Source organism: Carettochelys insculpta, chromosome 10 (genome assembly GCF_033958435.1).
Source record: "Carettochelys insculpta isolate YL-2023 chromosome 10, ASM3395843v1, whole genome shotgun sequence".
Lineage (NCBI taxonomy): Eukaryota > Metazoa > Chordata > Testudines > Carettochelyidae > Carettochelys > Carettochelys insculpta.
The window spans coordinates 26,699,265-26,718,730 of NC_134146.1; the positions used below are offsets into that span (position 1 = coordinate 26,699,265).

At 41.7% G+C, this 19,466-nt stretch overlaps 1 protein-coding gene across 1 annotated transcript in view; it reads left to right on the forward strand.

The window, feature by feature from the left end:
• Window positions 1–19,466, forward strand: part of MED12L (mediator complex subunit 12L) — a 295,842-nt gene that overhangs the window by 62,797 nt on the left and 213,579 nt on the right. The window contains exons 11-12 of the mRNA XM_075003690.1: window positions 17,159–17,290; window positions 19,092–19,218. Coding sequence (XP_074859791.1) covers window positions 17,159–17,290; window positions 19,092–19,218 — 259 coding nt within the window. The remainder of the gene's footprint in view (window positions 1–17,158; window positions 17,291–19,091; window positions 19,219–19,466) is intronic.

The window sequence follows — 19,466 nt, forward strand, 5'->3', positions numbered from 1 at the left end:
AAAATAGAGATGATGGATTTCAGGAAGGCAGATTTTGGTAAACTCAGAGAGCTGGTAGGTAAGATCCCATGGGAGGAAAAACTGAGGGGAAAAACAACTGAGGAGAGTTGGCAGTTTTTCAAAGAGACATTATTAAGGGCCCAAAAACAAGCTATTCCCCTACGTAGGAAAGATAGTAAATATGGGCAAAGACCGCCTTGGCTTAACAAGGAGATCCTGCATGATCTCAAACTGAAAAAGGAATCCTATAAAAGATGGAAACTAGGACAAATTACAAAGAATGAACATAGGCAAATAACACAGGAATGCAGGAGTAAAATTAGAAAGGCTAAGGCACAAAATGAGATCCAACTAGCTACAGGCATAAAGGGTAACAAGAAGGCCTTTTACAAATATATTAGAAACAAGAGGAGGACCAAGGACAGGGTAGGGCCATTGCTCAGTGAGGAGGGAGAAACAGTAACTGGGAACTTGGAAATGGCAGAGATGCTTAATGACTTCTTTGTTTCGGTCTTCACAGAGAAGTCTGAAGGAATGCCTGACATAGTGAATGCTGGTGGAAAAGGGGTAGAGTTAGTTTTTGAAATAAAAAAAGAACAAGTTAAAAACCATTTGGAAAAATTAGATGTCTGCAAGTCACCAGGGCCTGATGAAATGCATCCTAGAATCCTCAAGGAGCTGATAGAAGAGGTAGCTGAGCCATTAGCTCTCATTTTTGGAAAGTCATGGGAGACAGGAGAGATTCCAGAAGACTGGAAGAGGGCAAATATAGTGCCCATCTACAAAAAGGGGAACAAGAACAACCCAGGAAATTACAGGCCAGTCAGCTTAACTTCTGTGCCAGGAAAGGTTATGGAGCAGGTAGTTAAGGAAGTCATCTGCAAGCACTTGGAAGGTAGTAAAGTGATAGGGAACAGCCAGCATGGTTTTGTAAAAAACGAATCATGTCAAACCAACCTGATAGCTTTTTTTGACACGATAATGAGACTCGTAGATAAGGGAGAAGCAGTGGATGTTGTATACCTAGACTTTAGTAAAGCATTTGACACGATCTCACATAATATTCTTATCGACAAACAAGGCAAGTCCAACTTAAATGGGGCTGCAATAAGGTGGGTGCATAACTGGCTGGCTAATCGTACCCAGAGAGTAGTTGTTAATGGTGCTCAATCCTGCTGGAAAAGCATAACAAGTGGGGTTCCGCGGGGGTCTGTTTTGGGACCAGTTCTGTTCAATATCTTCATTAATGATTTGGATATAGGCATAGAAAGTACGCTTATTAAGTTTGCAGATGATACCAAGCTGGGAGGGGTTGCAACTACCTTGGAGGATAGGGTCATAATTCAGAATGATCTAGATAAATTGGAGAAATGGTCTGAAGTACACAGGATGAAGTTTAATAAAGATAAATGTAAGGCGCTGCACTTAGGAAGGAATAATCTGTTTCACACATACAGAATGGGAAAAGACTGTGTAGGAAGGAGTACAGCAGAAAGGGATCTAGGGGTTCTAGTAGATCACAAGTTAAATATGAGTCAACAGTGTGATGCTGTTGCAAAAAAAGCAAACATGATTCTGGGATGCATTAGCAGGCGTGTTGTGAACAAGACACGAGAAATCATTCTTCCGCTCTACTCTGCGCTGGTTAGGCCTCAGCTGGAATATTGTGTCCAGTTCTGGGCACCCCAATTCAAGAAAGATGTGGAGAAATTAGAGAAGGTCCAGAGAAGAGCAACTAGAATGATAAAAGGTCTGGAGAACATGACTTATGAAGAAAGGCTGAAAGAATTGGGCTTGTTTCGCTTGGAAAAGAGAAGATTGAGGGGGGACATGATAGCGGTTTTCAGATATCTTAAAGGGTGTCATAAGGAGGAGGGAGAAAACTTGTTCTTCTTGGCCTCTGAGGAGAGAACAAGAGGCAATGGACTTAAGCTGCAGCAAGGGAAGTTTAGGTTGGACATTAGGAAAAAGTTCCTAACTGTCAGGGTGGTCAAGTACTGGAATAAGTTGCCAAGGGAGGTTGTGGAATCTCCCTTGCTGGAGATATTTAAGAACAGATTAGATAGATGTCTATCAGGGATGGTGTAGATAGTGGTCGGTCCTGCCGTTGGGGCAGGGGACTGGACTCGATGGCCTCTCGAGGCCCCTTCCGGTCCTAGTGTTGTATGATTCTACCAGATGCCCGCTTTCGCGCCATTGGTTCCTTCGTATAAGTCATCACCTTCAGCCCCATGGTGCCGGTTCTAACGTGCTTACAGCTGCTAGGCCGTATGGCAGCAGCAACGTTCATAGTACAGAACGCCAGATTGCATATGCGCAGCATGCAGCACTGGCTGGCGAGCGTCTACAAACCGGCAGCACACACCATCCGCAGGGTGGTGTCGCCCACGACAGAGGTGCGCAGATCCCTGCAATGGTGGGTGAACCCCAAGAACATGCTAACAGGGGTACCCTTTCATCAACCACAAATATCTATCTTTCTCACCACCGATGCCTCCCACATAGGGTGGGGAGCACACATGGGCGAAAAGGTGACACAGGGACTGTGGTCCCCTACGGAACAGCCGCTGCACATAAATATACTGGAGCTCAGAGCAGTGTTCAACGCCTGCAAACACTTTCGAGACAAAGTAGTTGGAATCAATACAGACAATACCTCCACCATGTTTTATATAAATCGACAAGGAGGAGCTTGGTCCCGTGCCTTATGTGCGGAAGCAGTCCGCCTGTGGAACTGGTGCATCGCCAACAATATAACTTTGAAAGCCTCGTATTTACCAGGCGCTCACAACGTGCAGGCAGACCAGTTGAGCAGGCACTTCGCACTCACACACGAGTGGCAGATCCATTCCGATCTGCTACGACCAATTTTTCATGCATGGGGGTTTCCCCAGATAGACCTGTTTGCCACTCATCGCAACAAGAAGTGCCCACAATACTGCTCCAGGGCAGGACTGGGATGGGGGTCCCTGGGGGATGCATTTGCGATCTCGTGGAAGGGCCCCCTGCTCTACGCATTTCCTCCCACAGTGCTCATCCCCAAGGTCTTGCAGAAAGCCAGGAGAGAGCCCGCATGATCCTAGTAGTCCCAACTTGGGATTGACAGCAATGGTTCCCCTTACTCCTGTGCATGTCCGACCGCCCACCGATGCCCCTTCCGGTGGTGCAGGACCTGCTCACGCAAGCCCAGGGGTCTATAGTGCACCCACACCCCCGAGGCCTGCGACTGCAAGCATGGTTAATCCATGGCTCAGCTCCCTGGAGAGCACATGTACGGAGGGAGTGCAACAAGTCCTAGAAAGTAGCAGAAGGACTTCCACCAGGAAGACCTACAAGCAGAAATGGACTCGATTCACTGCATGGTGTTCTACCAAGCAATTAGCTCCCCTTGCTGTGCCTATACCTGTAATATTAGAATACTTACTGGACCTCAAGAGAGGCGGACTCTCCCTATCCTCGTTGAAGGTCCACCTTGCCGCTATATCGGCTTTCCGACACGAAGAGGAAGGGCCCACGGTGTTCGCCCATTTCATGGTTACCAGGTTCCTGAAGGGGCTGGTAAACCTGTACCCCCCTCGGAAACCGCTTCCACCTTCGTGGAGCTTGGACCTGGTGCTTAATGTGCTAACGGGACCACCGTTTGAACCCTTAGCCACAGTTTCCCTCCGTCTCCTTACGATAAAGACGACCTTCCTTCTTGCAATCACGTCAGCTCGCAGGGTGAGCAAGCTCGCGGCAGTTATGGCAACGCCACCCTGCACAGTATTTTCGAAGGAGGCAGTAACCTTACGGCTGCATCCAGCCTTTGTTCCGAAAGTTTCTTCAGAGTTTCATATTAAAAAACCTATAGTGTTACCCTCGTTTTATCCAAAGCCTCATAACTCCAACAAAGAGGAGCGCCTACACCTCCTGGACGTGAGGAGGGCGCTGGCTTTTTATATAGACAGGACTAAGTCCTTCCGAAAAACGGATAGACTCCTAGTCTCTCTCGCTCCCAGATCAAAAGGAGAAAGTCTCTCTTCGCAGAGAATCTCGAAGCACATCGTATCCTGTATAAAAATGTGCTACGAACTTAGAAAGACTCCTTTACTGGCCCCGCCTAGGGCTCACTCCACCAGGGCAGTGGCAGCATCAACAGCCTTTTTCAAGGGCATTGCACTAAAAGACATCTGCAGAGCGGCGACATGGTCATCCTATGACACCTTCGCCAAGCATTATGCCCTACACAGGGTATTCCAAGAGGATACCTGTCTCTCGACAGCGGTCCTTTTGGGGGCAAGCTACACATAACCCGATTACCCACCTCCTTTCTTGGGTTACTGCTGGGTAGTCACCTATCGTGGAGCACCCACAGGTACACTCGAGGAAGAAAGAGAAGTTACTCACCGTAGTAACGATGGTTCTTCAAGATGTGTCCCTGTGGGTGCTCCACCACCCGCCCATCCTCCCCGCTTCGGATCTCTGTTTAGTGTTTTTCAGGAGCATCCGAGGCGGTTGGTCAAGGAACTGGCGGGGACCGGATCGCGCAAGGGAGCGGCGCGCACCGGTGCATGCGCGGTCCGGCAGAAACTGCTTGGAAGATCCGATCTGCGGCGCCGGGGCGAGCCCGACACCTAACGTGGAGCACCCACGGGGATGCATCTCGAAGAACCATCGTTACTACGGTGAGTAACTTCTCTTTGGGCATTAAATTATCCTATAAAGTAGTTAAATACAAGTTGGAATCCTGGCAAAATCACTGGAACAGTGTAGAACGTATGTACCATTATTAAACGTCAACCTACTTCCATAACAGTTCTTCAGACATTCAGTTTAACATATCCTGAACCAATAGTTGGACTGGCACCCTCCTTATTTTCACTCTTCTTTCAGCTTTGATTTCTCTGGATGTTGTTGCTTTGTGTCACATCCTTCAGCAGTTGTAGGTTTCTTTTATATACAAGAAGTGGTCTTTTATGAATGAAACAGTTAAAAGCTAATTTGTAACCTGCCTCTTGTGTAATAAAATTTTTACTTTTTAACCTTCTTCTAAGTATATTTAAGCAGTAGGATTGATTAGGAAATGACCACGTTGTAGAATTTATTTTATCATGTGAAAATTTATAATTGAACATATAGGAAATACTAATTTTTTTAAAGGAACATTATTGAATTTTAATTGGACCTTACTGAATTAAAAACAAATTACTGAAGCTCCACAGATTAAATAAAAATGAGACATGGTTTTGAAAAAGATTGTTTAAAAGTTATAGCCTAAACACAGGGTTTAGAATCCTATGTGGCCTGATCTTCAAAAGCTCTAACTATCTCACATTGAAGTCCCTTTGAATTAATTAATGTTAGTGGGAGCTGTATTCTTAACACTTCTGAAGAACTGCTCACGTAGGCCTTGGCCCTGCTCCCTTAATGTAAATGGGAGGTTGCCATTAATGTCCGTGAACGTTGGATCAAGCCCTTATTTGGATGTCTAAATTTGGATTTAGTGGATGAAATGTAGACACTCATTTTCATTTAATAACTTGGCAAAAATTTTTGTTTAGAATCTAGTTTGGTGATTTTTATTTTTGTTCCATATATCTTGCACATTGAAAACACCCTGGTCATTAACTTTTGCTTATAGTCAATTTTGCTACATGTTGGACATCCCTGGTCCAGCACCCTTGGGACCTGATGGGTCCCTGTTAGCCGGTGGCCAGGTAATGTGCGGTGAGGTACCAACTATGCCCTTGTTATCATCCAAGTTTAAAACTACAAGAGCAGAAAGCTCGTCGCTGCAAGCAGCCAAGACAGGCTGACGGATTCCCCGGGGTCCTAAGCAACCCAGTTTTTTACTGTTAGAGCAGGCAGCTCCTAGCACTCTTACCTACGGCCAGGCTGTTGTAACCAAATGGTTAAAGTTCTTTTGTTGTGCCGGCTGTGTTGCAGTGACAAAAGGGTTAACAAAATAGTTAGGCTTGGATCTTAACTAGTTACAAGTTTATTAAGCTACAGTTATAAGCGTGCGGTTACAAAAGGCTATTGTTTACTTCTTATATGCTAGCAAAGTACAGGTGTTAACAAGTTACGTTACAATCCAATACAAAGATATCTGTTATCATCTAACACAATGATATCTTGATACTAGTTACAGAGCTCTAATTCTTTAGCTGTGCACAAAAAAAAGTCAGAGACCTAGCATGGGTATATCTTACCCTCTCTGCGTCTCTCGATACCAGCGTAGCCAAGCCGGATCGGTCACTCAATTCCGCAGAAAGACGAATACGAGGTTGGGCGTCCCCAGTAGTGGACCTCGGGAGGCAATCACCTGACCCGAGCAGCAGGAAGTTGGTGGAATGCACTCAAAGTTAGAGTTCTGCTGGACCCATCTTTTATACCCTTTTTGGGTTACGTATTCTCTTTCTTATCTATGGTGCCAGATCATACTGGTCTGTCTTTGTGACTCCAGTTTGTTACAAGGGCATTTCTACTTAGTTTGCACTTGTAAGACAAGAGATAAACAATTTAGGAGTACAGGACATTCTTTTGTGCGGGCGGGGCACGTCCCCTTCTGGGTTATTGTGTGTGTGCATCATATTGATCAATGCCAGCTGGGGTGATTTCTGAGGGTCCCCCCCCCCCCCAGCCCTCATGTTGACAGTCTGGCCTGTTAGCCTTCTAGCTGTACTTTCTGCTTCTCAGGGTCACGATAAGCTAGCATATCTGGGCCTCAATGAGGGCATCAAAGACTGTGCTGTCAGCAGCCGTTTCCGTGCCCTGTGTGCTCCTCAGTGGGGGGGGGGGGCGGCAACGAGCAAGCTGGCTTGTAAGGGGGAGACTGTCTGGCTACAGTCCCGAATGAGGAAATTTGCCAGACCAGGGGAGTTCCCCTACCACTAGTGCCCCCACTTGCCGCCAGTTCTATATCTGTCCTGGCAGCCCTCCTGTCTTTGGATCCCCTACTGCCAGCTCAGCTATGCTGCTGGCCTCCAACGGGCTGCTGCTGGCTCTGCCTTGGCACCTGCCTTGGACACCGGCCTCATCCAGAAGTCCAGATGGGGCTATTGGCCCCAGCTCTGGCTGGGCTGATGGTTGGTGGTCCCTGCTCTGTGGATGCTGGCCCAACAGGGCTCCCAGCTGGCAGGGCTGCCAGTCCTCCTGCCACTGGGTTCCCAGCCTGGCAGGGCTCCCACACTGGCCCACCTGTCACTAGGCTCCAGGCCCTGGGGCTGTCTGATCCAGGAACACCTGCCCAACCATGGATGTTGCTGGACCAAAGAGTCACAGTTTTGGGAGGCGCAACTTATATCATCTCCTCAGCTCGCAACTGCTATGGTGGTTTTTTTTATAAACACAGCAAGATAATATCTATTTTTCTTCTAAAAACGTCTTTTCAATGGCAACAAGAAAAATATAAATATTTATATTAGATTTGTATAGACTCTTGTGTCTATAGAATCTGATATATGGGTCAAATTTGATCCGAATGTCTCTGTAAGTCAGTGAGGTTACAAGTGAATTGGTAGTCTGTTCGTAGAATTTATTTCACCAGTCCCTACCTCTTCATGCCACTCAGGCAGTTTTGACTTTAGTGAAACTTCTTCCATGAACAAAGTAGATCATGCATGTATGTGTTTGCAGCATTGGAGCCTATGTTAGACCATGCATAGTAGGTCAGACCAATGGTTCAGTTAGCTTGGTATCCTGTCCCTGATAGTGGCCTGGGCCAGATGTCACAGAAAGAATAAATAGAACAGGGCAACTTCAGTGAACCCCACCGTTTGTCACCCAGTCCCAGCTTCTGTCAGTTGGATGATTAGAGGCACCTGGAGCTTGGAGTTGTCCCTGACCAACTTGTTTTAATAGCCCATTGTTGACTCTGTCTTCCATGAACTTATCATGTTCCATTTTGAAACCAATTATATTTTTGGCTTTCACAACATCCCGTGGCAATGAGTCCACAGGCTGACTGTGTTGCATGGAAAGTACTTATGTTTCTTTTAAAACAGCTGCTGATTAATTTAATCGTGTGATCCCTGAGTTCTTATGTTATGAGGAGGGTTGAGTACACTTCCCTATTCATTTTTTCAATATCATTCATGGTTTTATAGACTTCTATCATATTTCCCCTCCCCCCTGAGCTGTCTCTTCTCTAAACCAGTCCCAATCTGTTCGTGACTTCTTGTCTGAAAACTGTCCAATGACCCTATTCATATTTGTTGCCCTTCTCTGTGCCTTTTCCAGCCTGGTTCAATGAACAATGAAAAAAAAGCAGGAATTCCTTCTGAGACGCATTATAAAGTATAATAATATAATCAGAACACACTGAATTACTGTTTATTTGAAACTTGTCAATTTTTCTTCTCGGCTTCAAAAGTCCATCATGAAATTTCTTCGTGTCTAAGGGATGGCAATGTACAAAATCACTTTTGCGAGGAAAAGTCTGGCCTGTGACATTGACAACATGAACAGCTTTTAAAAACAGACCGAACAAAGAATTACTGTTCCTAGAAAACTTTTGAAAGGATCATATTCACACAGATATTTTAAAAGCAAATATGTAATACAATGTAGTACGTGCCTCTAATCCAAGGCTTGTCTTCAATCCCAGAGCTCTCCCATCTTTCTTTCATAACTTTCTTCTGTTTGGTGATCAGTTGTCATGTCATAAATACATACACTTTGCACACTGTATAATTGTGTTCTAAGTGCTTTAGACGAAAAACAATAAAATTATAAACTGTCAAAAATAATTTTCCAGCAGGTGGTGTGTATCTATATTAAGGACTACGAATCAGGGACAGAGTCAGACAGTAGCTGAAGACCAGAGATCAAGCAAAGTTTGGTGTTGCAGAATGCAAAAGTCTGTGTGGTTGCTTTTATATCCATTGGGGGCAACCCCTGAAGTTAAATGGAGTCCTTGGCTAATCAGAGGGCCACAGGGTACTTTCACTCTGGGTGCCCTGGGATAGCACTTCTTGCAGCTCCTACTCTCCAATAGCATCCCTGGCTGTGCCTTTGCCTGGTCTCCTCGGTGGCACAATCTTTGCGGACGTGGTTTCTAGTCTCTGGATCCTTACAGGACAACAGATTCTCAAATGAGACCTCGAGGAGATGAATCCAGAGTCCAGTCACCTTTAGGAGATGCTACTGGAATATTTTTAAACTAAATTATAGTGTAAATAAAAACTCACAGCATCAGGAGGCAGGAAGTCTGGAGATACAGCTTTTATGAGGCAATGTGACCCATAAAAGAAAGGTAAACCATGTGTGTGAGAATTGGTGTTCTATGCTTTTCACTCTTAAGCTGTTTGAACATATAGGCAATTTGTTCATTATTTCTGGCGCCTGACATTTTAAAAATACTGTATTTTTGCAGTCAACTTATCCATCACTTTAAATTGATTAAATAATGATGTTACCCTCTTAGCATGCATTCTTTTGTGCACAGTGACTGGTGTCACGGATGTCACTGACTCAAGCAGTAAAGAATATAGGCAAGCTTGCAGGATAAGAGGGTAAGAAATTCACCTCTTTTATACTGCTCTTCATGCATATTCATTTTATGCACAGTTCATTGGAGGCGCATGGAATTTGTGATTTGAATATTGCGGTATGTAAATATGTTAATGTTTTTCAAGTAATGGGGGTTTGTTTTGTTCAACAGAACTTGTCTTTTGAATAAACAAGTTTACTGGGCTGATGAAAACTCTGTAGCTGTAGGATTGGGCCCTGGTTTTTGAGTTTAATCACCTGCAGACGACTACTGTGCTCTTTATTTTTTTGGCACATGACATTTCTAATCAATAAGAACAATTTTATTTTGTAGGTCTATAATCAAAACTTATTTTTATGTTTGGACTGGCTGATCTTCAACATTAACAAACAAATGACACACTTAGGGAATGATGTCTGCCCATTTCCAGTTTCCCAGAGTTTTTTTTTTTTCTGGTTTATTAATGCTAGAAAAAAACCATGAATAAAGAACATTTTCAAAAGTCTTCAGCAAGAGGAGATTTTCTTCTTAAAATATTCAGGCAATTCTACAATAAAACCTGTTTAAATTCAGAGTCTAATTTAATCTGCAGCTGCCTTTGTCAACCTCAGTGCATAAATGCGTGCTTGTTAATTCACTGCAAAGTATACAGAACACATTTATAGGAGAATTCTTTAATTTGAACTGTGTAAATACTGCTTCATTCAAATGCAAAAAGTCACAGCTGTTCTTGAGTAACCTCATTAAGAAATTTTAGTTGTCAGATTAGAGGGTCAGATGGCACTGTTTTTGTTGATCTTTCCGGGGGGCTTTGTCCTAACCAAAATTAATTATACAAGCTTTAATAAAATAAGATGTGATTAATGGTACTGGCATATATTAGTTAGGGCTGTTCTTTTGTGTGTGTGTGGGGAGGGTGTTTGTGTGTACCTGTATAATAAATCTCATTTTTCATTTTATAAATCTGCTTCCAGGATTAGTGGCAGAAAAAAAGATTGAATGTTCTTTTCTTTTTAGTCACAGTGCCTTCTTTCATTTAGCAGCCAACCTGAACTTTTCAGGTTATCATATGAGCTTTTCTAATGAGGGTTTTAAAAAATCATTGTATGAAAGAAAGAGGAATTGAATCAATAAGTCTTTTCCCCTCATTCCAATTGGTACTGTACCTAATTGCAGCTGTGGTTCCTTAATTGGAGCCTATAAAACATGGCAGTATACATATCTCATAAAGCAGGCAGGAACACAGAGAGGACGTCAGGTCTAGTCCCCTGCACTCATAGCAGGACCTATTACCATCCCTGACAGATTTTTTTTTTTGGTCCAACCTGCCTCAGAACCTTGAAAAGCCCCCTCAAGGACTGAGCTCACAATCCTGGGTTTATAAGGCCAATGTTCGAACCACTGAGTTATCCTTTCCCCCAGTCAATGATCCCTTCCCTCATAAACTGTCCAGCTCCCCAGTGTAAATTATTGTAACAGTGTAAATTATTACATTTTTTCCAAGTATTTAGTACAGATGATGGAGGTCCAATAAAGCAGGGATGAGCAAACTTTTTACATAGGGCCCCACTTTTCATCCCTGCAATTAGGAGGGTGCCCCCAACCTGTCTAATGTAATCCAAACATATGGGAATTTTGGTTATATTCATATGGGGAAAAAAACTTTTGTCATATGTAAAAAAACTAAGTACTGGGGGGTTCTCGTTTATAAATCCAGGTTATGTTCCTAAATAATGCAATTTATAGCGAAACAACTTATAAAGAGGAATTAATGTCTATAAGGAATAATGTAATTAGCTTGAAATGTGTTCCCAACACATACAATTCACACGTGTGATACATATAATGTACCTATAACCTCTAAAAACAATAAATAGAATAGAAATAAATAAATAGAATAAATAAATAGATAAATAATACAATAGGTAGATAAATAGAAAAAGATAAGCTGGCTCCCTGCCAGCTCTCTGCCAGTTTCCCGGTGGTCCCCAGCTATCTGCCAGATCCCCACTGGTCCCCCATGAATTCAGTGCTCACTTCCAGGGACCCTGCACTACAGTGCCTGCCATCTGATTGCCACAAATCTCCACTATGTTCCTGGCTTTTGGTCCCTCAGCCTCTATAAGTGCATATCAGTGTGGCTTATAATAATCCGCTTTCCTGAATTACTTAATGATGTATATGTGAAATGACATATCGAGAAGTAACTTGTAACAAGGACCCCCCCCTTTGTAGAATGTAAAAACTTTATTAGTGGTATATAAATGTGACTACACGTACATAAAAACTGTAATATATTTCAACATTTTTAATGAGATGGATGAGCGTGAGACCCAGCATCCAATTGTTTTGTGTCCCCCTTATGAAATTTCATGTCCCCTGAGAGGGCCTGCTCTCAACTTTGCACACCCCTGTGATATGGCAGGGTTTGCAGTTTTCCAGCATCTGTCTTCATTGTCTCAGTATACTCGGGGAAAAATGGGATATGTCAGTATCACAAAACCTATCCTTCTGAGCTGTATTTCAGGATGAGCTTTGACGTGTACCAGGAACTGTTCTGGGTAAGCTTAATTATGTGTTTGTAAGGAACTGGACAGGATCCATTGAATACAATCTTCAACTTAATTTGTTTCTGTATGTAGTGGAGAGGAACTCCCATACCTGCTGAATTCTATGATCTTCATAATATACTTGTTGTCTGCATGTGTAAATCACTGTCCACTTGAACAACTGAAAAGAACTTTTTACATTTGGACATTTGGCAAGAGCTAATGATTATTGAGACCATATGTGTATTTAGTGTGTGATCAACCTCTGCCTTTTAATCATAACATTAATGTTCATAATAGCACTGTATAACTTCACAAGTAAAACTTCTCATATAGTGTTTTCTTTAATGTTTTCCCCGCTGTTTATTTCAAAATCTTTCCTTTCTATGGTGTGTTGAAACATTAATTTTGCTGTGTTTATCATAAACTTGAGGCTGGGTTAGGGTGGACTTTTGCTAGGACTTTAATTAAGCTACTAAGGTACTGGCACATTGAGCTTGGTGGCATCACAGGTCAGCTGGCCACATGGTGCTAATTCTTTACTTTTTTTTCCCCAGATTATATTTAAATATAGGAAACTAATGGATACATCTGATGGTTTTGACTATCACATATACCTTTTGGCAGGAAATGTTTGATGTAAATATAACATAAAGGACAATAATTTCATTTTATTTGTGCTGGTAGAAGCTGGTAAATGTATTTTGGGGCAATTCTATGCAATTATTTTCTTAAATTCATTTATCACAGGTTTTTTAATTGAAATTTCCTAAAATGTTGTATATGTGTGCCCCAAGATAGACTCATCTAAGGATGTTTGCTCTCTGGTTCCTCCTCTGGAATTGGCTTGGGTTGGATTTGCCCTCTTCAGGATTTGCTCTTTTTTCTTAATTTCTCTGTAGTTTATTTCCTCGCCAGATTGTCTTTGTATCTCTTCCCGCCTGTTTCCCCATACCCAATCATTAGCTGCCTTAATTAGTTCAAAGACCCTAAATGATCCTACTGATGATGGAGCTTACAGAGCTCTCCATGACGTGCAGTCTTCATGCTGGATTCTGCATTTTCTCATTTCCTTATGCCTCCATTTTTCAGAGGGGTTTCAGTGGAAGTTGTGGGTTTAAATGTTGCTGAAAATGTGGCAGTTGATTTGTTTGTACTAGGAGGAGTCATCCTTGCTGCTTGCTAATGAGGCGGAGATGATCTATATGAGGGGTTGGAAACTCCAGCAAGGAATCTAAAAACCAGTGCTGATGTGCTAAACGCAGCAATGCTACAACTGCAGGGGCTTGGTGATCTAAGAAACTTCCATAAGCTCCTATTTAAGTCTGCCCCAGTTGAGGTATAGAGCCACTTCCTTCACTTCAATGTGTCTTCTGTTGCTTGCAGAAAGGGAAACAGGTAAGTGTAAAAGCCAAGCGATAATATCTTAGGGATTTCCTGCCTGGGCTTTGAAAATATGTTTTATCCTTATTGGTAGATGACTGTTTCTGTTCTCCAGAGAAAGACTGATGTGTTTGACCCTTGCGGTTCCTATGGTTCTATGATTATTTCATTTGATTATAAAAGATAAAGGAAATATTCTGCATTTATTTGTAAGAATCTGCTTTTTACCTTTTATGGTTTTAAACTGTTGAATCTCTTTTTCTGGCCTGCCCTAATTGGGCACAAATGTAATATGAGAAAATGTTGCATTCAGGCAGTAAAACAGCATCGTTTTTGAATGTGAATAGGTGTTAGGTCATCATCTCTTTCAAACAGTAATCTTGAAACAAATACTTTTCAGTGTTTGGGGCTTGTAATTTTTAATAGTGCTGAAAAATGTGTTTGTTTTCTGGCTGTTTCATATATATGAGACCTTTACGTTTTAAACTCTTCAAACATAATGTTGATTAATAATCTAGAGGAAGGTGTAAAGGGCCATTTATTTAATTTGCAGATTATGCTAAATTCTGAGTGTTTCAAATGCTAAATGAAGACATTAATAGGGATATAAACTGTATGTATGTGGGAAAGTTAAAAGTAGGGGAGGAATTACCCAAAATACAATGCAACTACACGTTGTATCTCCCTTTTCCGGCATGCTCAGGACTTGACTTGTCCCGGACAAGAGAATTTGCCAGATGAGGGGAGGTGTAGGGCTTCTGCAGGCAGAAAGCTCTGCGATCAGGGGCTGCTGCAGGGCCAGCCTGCAGCTTCTCTCCCCAGCTCAGGCTGCCATGGCACTCCAGCCATTCCCTGCTGCCTTGTCTACCACAGAGCAGAATGGGGCTCCAGCTCTGTGGCAGCCTCCTAGCCTTTGCTCCTGTGGGGTGACAAGAGCTTCTCACTCTGGCCCTGGTTCCCACGTTGCTGTGGGACTGGCAGGGGCTCCTGCACCAGCCACTACTCTCTCGTCTGGCAACATCCACGCTTATGCCAGAAAGCAGATGCTGCCAGATGAGAAAGAACTGGATTTCAGAAGTGCAATCTGCTGTTAAATAAAGGTGCTATGAGGGGGAATATATTTCTAAAATTAAGATATTTAATGGGATGTGAGATATTTATTAGAGTAATAAACAGGACAAAAACCCAACTTATCATGGGGTGACAGTGAGAGCAAATTGGATGTGAGCTTGCAGAGAGATGAGTGTGATTTTCAAAATTATCTTAGCAAAAACTTGTGTAGTTTTGTGGTGCAAGACTTAGAGGTGTCGCCTCAGAGAGCAGAGAAGTCACTGTGTCACTGGGAATTTGGTAGTTACTACCTATCATTCATTTTGTCGTACTTCAATATAAAATGATGCTGATAAACTGGAAGGAATTATGAGAAGAGCAAAATGATTAATTATAGGTCTGATGGTATTTTTTGAGCAAAGTTGAGCCAAATTAAACATTTATTGTGGAGAGAGGAACAAGGTGCTATGCTATATTACTGCTAGGTGTTCTTGTTTACACACTGTTCTTTAATGAAAAATTGGATTTTTGACTAAATTTATCATGAACTCTCTGCTTTTGACAGAACTTAATTACTTTATCAAAACAATTTTCTTTCCTATTTGGAACTGCTGTTGCAGTGTCTTATGGGAGTGACCGGTTCTTTGACTCATCTTACAGTCTGTGGGAAGCATGAGGAATCCAAACTATAACTCCCATTTGGCCGTTGACATACAGCAATATTTCAGGCTTCAGTCCAAGGTTTTCGTCAGCAAAAACTGAAATACATAAAAGCAAGACTTTCTGTGGGAGGAGAGGACCCCATTTTATTATTTATTTGTATTACTGTAGTGCCAGGCATTGACTAAAGACACAGCAAAAAGTCCCTACCCAGACAGCTAACAGCCTAAGTATAAAATGAGTCAAGAAATAGGTACTGACAGCAAATGGAGACATGTAAGGAAATGAGACAAGCCAGTGGCCTAACCATTGTTACATTTTCTGTAGGAATTACAGAAAAGTAGAGTTTAAAGAGGATTTTAAAGGAGAAAAATAAGGTAGTGAATATTTATGAAGCCTGCTTCCAAGTAGGAAGGTCCTTGTGTAGGTAATGGAGGCAGGAGTTTACATTCTGATGTTGAAAGAGAAGGAACAGGTAAGGTAGGGACAGGCTGTGAAGGCCCTTGAAAGTGAAGACAAGTAGCTTATATTTGATGCAAATAGATAAGAGGAAGCCAGCGGATGGATGCAAAGAGAGGAGAATGATGTGGTTAAATTGGATGTGATAACATCAACCCTCTAAAACATGGATTCCAACAAGACTAAAATCACAATTTCTCATCTTGGTGATCAATTTCTATGATGATTGTGTAGTGTGTATATGTGTCACACCATATAATCTGCTTTCTCTTCCAACTCTATTTATGTGTAAGACTTTTGCTAGTTTTACTCTTCTGACTTGCAAAATAAACATGGGCATTGTAGATCAATATATGTCCCAGGGACCAAACCAAAGCTGCTTACCCATGTGTGGGGAAGACCTCTTTTAGCGGGGTAAAAACATCATGTCAAGTCAGCATTAAAATATTTTCAGATCTTCTTAAATATATTAGAATATCTCTGAGTAATCTTAGAGTATCTTACAGAGTAATTATACATAAAATGCGGCAGAGAAGCCAGGAGGTACTGGAGAGAAAATCCACACAGTTTCTTTTAATACGAGTATCTTAGTCAGCAGTTGCTCCATAAAGTTGGTATTTGTGTAAGTATAGAAATTCATTTGAACATGTGGGAGTTTTTCCCTGTGATTTTGACCATCTGTTCCCAAACAATCCCCTTTTTAAGAGGCTCCCCAACTAACACTTGCCTGTGGGGAAGATGGAGTTAAAATCTGTATCAGAAGGGTAGCCATGTTTGTCTATATCCACAAAAACAAGGAGAAGTCCCATGGCACCTTATAGACTAATGGACGTTTTGGAACATAACTGTTAGTGAGCAAAGACTCACTTAATTAGACGCATTTAGTACCCTATCAGGTGTCATGGGAAGTTTTGTTGTTTTTAGTTAAAATCTGGGCCTTCTATTTTCTCTTGCCCCTGACATACTGAAGAGAGGAAAATGGGACTCTTTCTTACCCTTAGTGGTGTGAGCAAGGAGGGTCCCTTGACACGCTCTTCTTAGTGAATGGGTCTGGGTGACTTCTCTTTCTGGGTGTGTTCATGCGTGCGTGTTCAGAGTTACTCTTACAGAGGGGCGGGGATGTATAGACTCCCTATTTCTTCCAGATTTGTGTATGTTGGTGAAGCACAAAGCTAAGGAATAAGCTATGTAAAACATGCACTGAATCAGTGTATAATGGCCATGAATATGGGCTTCTCCACTACACCCAGATTCATTTATTCCTTGTTCGTTGCTTACCATTCCCCCTCCGCTTCCCCAGCATCTTAGTATATTCCTTTGATGCTTTTGTTATGCACTTTGTTTCCTTAGTTGTCTGCTCCTATGCCCCTCCCACACCCACTTTTTTCTCTTTCGAAGATCAAATATGCATACATATATATCATTAATGTATAAAAATTGTTTCACGTGGGTAAAACAAAGTGGTAGAACGAAGTACGCTGCCACCATCATCTTGGTTACATACTATTTTAGCCAAAAAAAAAAAAAAGTCATTCTATTCCTGTGCAAGTGAAAAAACAATTTATTTTGTTTCTCCATTGAACAGGTTGCCCCTAATGATGAAGCTGTGGTAACATTACTTTGTGAATGGGCGGTGAGTTGTAAAAGATCTGGCAAACACAGGGCAATGGCAGTGGCAAAACTCTTGGAGAAGAGGCAAGCAGAAATTGAGGCTGAAGTAAGTTGTTTTTTCTTCTTTTATGGTAGAATGTTGGCAGTGTTCTTAAAGTGAGCAGTTCAGGAGAAGTTAGCTTCAGTCAGCATATAGGGTTTTTAAACTACTGAATCAGACTTGAGAAATTGGATGTCACGCCACTCATCATGGTTCTTGAATCATGTTTTAATTTTGATGATGAAGCTTCTAATATAAATAAACCTTAAAGTAGCTTCAATTAGCTTCATTACTATTTATTTTTCCTTTCATGATTTACTTCAGTGTATTAGGAATTTGAATGTAGTACTGCATGTGTAGTCTTGCCATCTGTTGTCCCTTGAAAAATTAAAATGGTAAACTATGATGATAGGTGCATGATTCTGCATACTAAAGATTGTGCTCTGATGGCCTGCAATTCTGGAGAATTCTAAAAGCCAAGTGGGTAGTTCTGAACCATTGTAACAGTGCTTTTTTTTGTGTCGATACTTGCGAGTACTGAGTACCAGCACCATGGCAGCCAAGCCATGGGATGGCTGAGAGGGGGATAGGGATGGGGATGTGCATGGTGTCAAAAAAACACTGCATAGTAATGTGTCTTAAACAGAGCCATACTTTATGTAAAACTGCTTATGTTTTCCATTGAATATCTGAAAAGAGCTAAAATGTTTCACCGAACCACAAGGCTATGTGCTTGGCTGTTGACAAAGGTTTATCTTTACTGAAATAAATAAAGCTAAGCCAATTTATAGCAGAGGACGTTTGGCCCATGATGTTTCTTTAGGCCCTCTACAACTTTTTTTCTTTATATAGTTAAATCCTTTCTGCACTGGGGATCACATGGAGCTGCTATTGGCACTTCATTTATTACATGTTGAAACTCTCTTTTCTGGTATCCTTGGCATGTGACTAATGCAGAACAAGGGAATCTGCCAGACCACAGGAGGTCACTTTTGGCTAGCAGCATTACCAACACTTTTGCTGCTTACTGGATTCTTTTAGGAGACATGTAGCAGTAAATTACAGCTAAATAACGGCACAGACCACCAGGGCTGGTGGGTGTAAACAAATTTTATGGAACCACAGGAAGCTTGCCCACACCCATGATAAGTGGTCATCTGGCTAATTAAAGTCATGCAAGACTATGGACGTTGCTGGACGAAAGTGTGCTGGATTAGAGATGTTCAACTTGTCTTATAATTGAGTTCCTTGTCTCCTGTGTTGTTGTAGGTCATTGGTAAATATTAACTTGTTGGCAGATTGCTGTCCACTGTGTTTTTAAGCCATGTCTAACAGACTGTTTCAATAACTGCTGGTCCTACTAACAAAGTATAGCATATGTTTTGATTTAAGATACAACAATCATTTTTATGCAGCCAGAGTACTCTTATGGAAGTGCCTCTTCCACCGCTATTGGCTACAGATATGACTGTACACACAAACATATTTTTGCTTTCACTTTCCATCTGTCCTGTGCTCTTTCAAGCCACTATATGCTCTCCAAACCTACAGTGGGAGAAGGGAGAATCATTACTTTTTACCATTACATTACTGGGTAAAGCATGAAAAGGAAGAAAAACAATTTTATTTGTTAAAGCTGTAACTATAGCTTGCTTGAGTAATCAAGCCAGAAAATTAAGTTTGACATTTTGCTAAAATATTCTATACAAGTGGTGATTCTTTACAGTCCTCGGGAACTACTTTCCTGTAATTATTATGACTTTTTAAAATAAGTAGTTTAGTTTAGAACTACACTGTGAGAAAAAAGAAACACTGTCACATATGGAGTAGCATAATATGCTAACTGTTTTTTTTCCCCTTTGTGTAGAGATGTGGTGAGTCAGAAGTGCTAGATGAAAAAGAATCGATTTCTTCTGCTTCTCTCACTGGATCCAGCCTTCCAGTCTTTCAGAATGTCCTGCTTAGGTTTTTAGATACACAGGCTCCCTCTTTATGTAAGTATTAATTCATCTCTCCTCCAGAATAGGAAAAGGGCAGTAAATCGAGTATCCAGCTGCCGAATTTATTTTCCTATAGCATGTGCTGCTAATTTGCAGTGTCCATTATGACCCCCTCCACCCAATTTCACATAATTATTATTTTTCACAATATTTCCTTTTTTACTGAAGTCTTCCAATACTTTCTGTGCCCAAAGGTAGGTTTTTGGAAAATTTGAACAGACTTTTTATCCTTTTTTGGATTA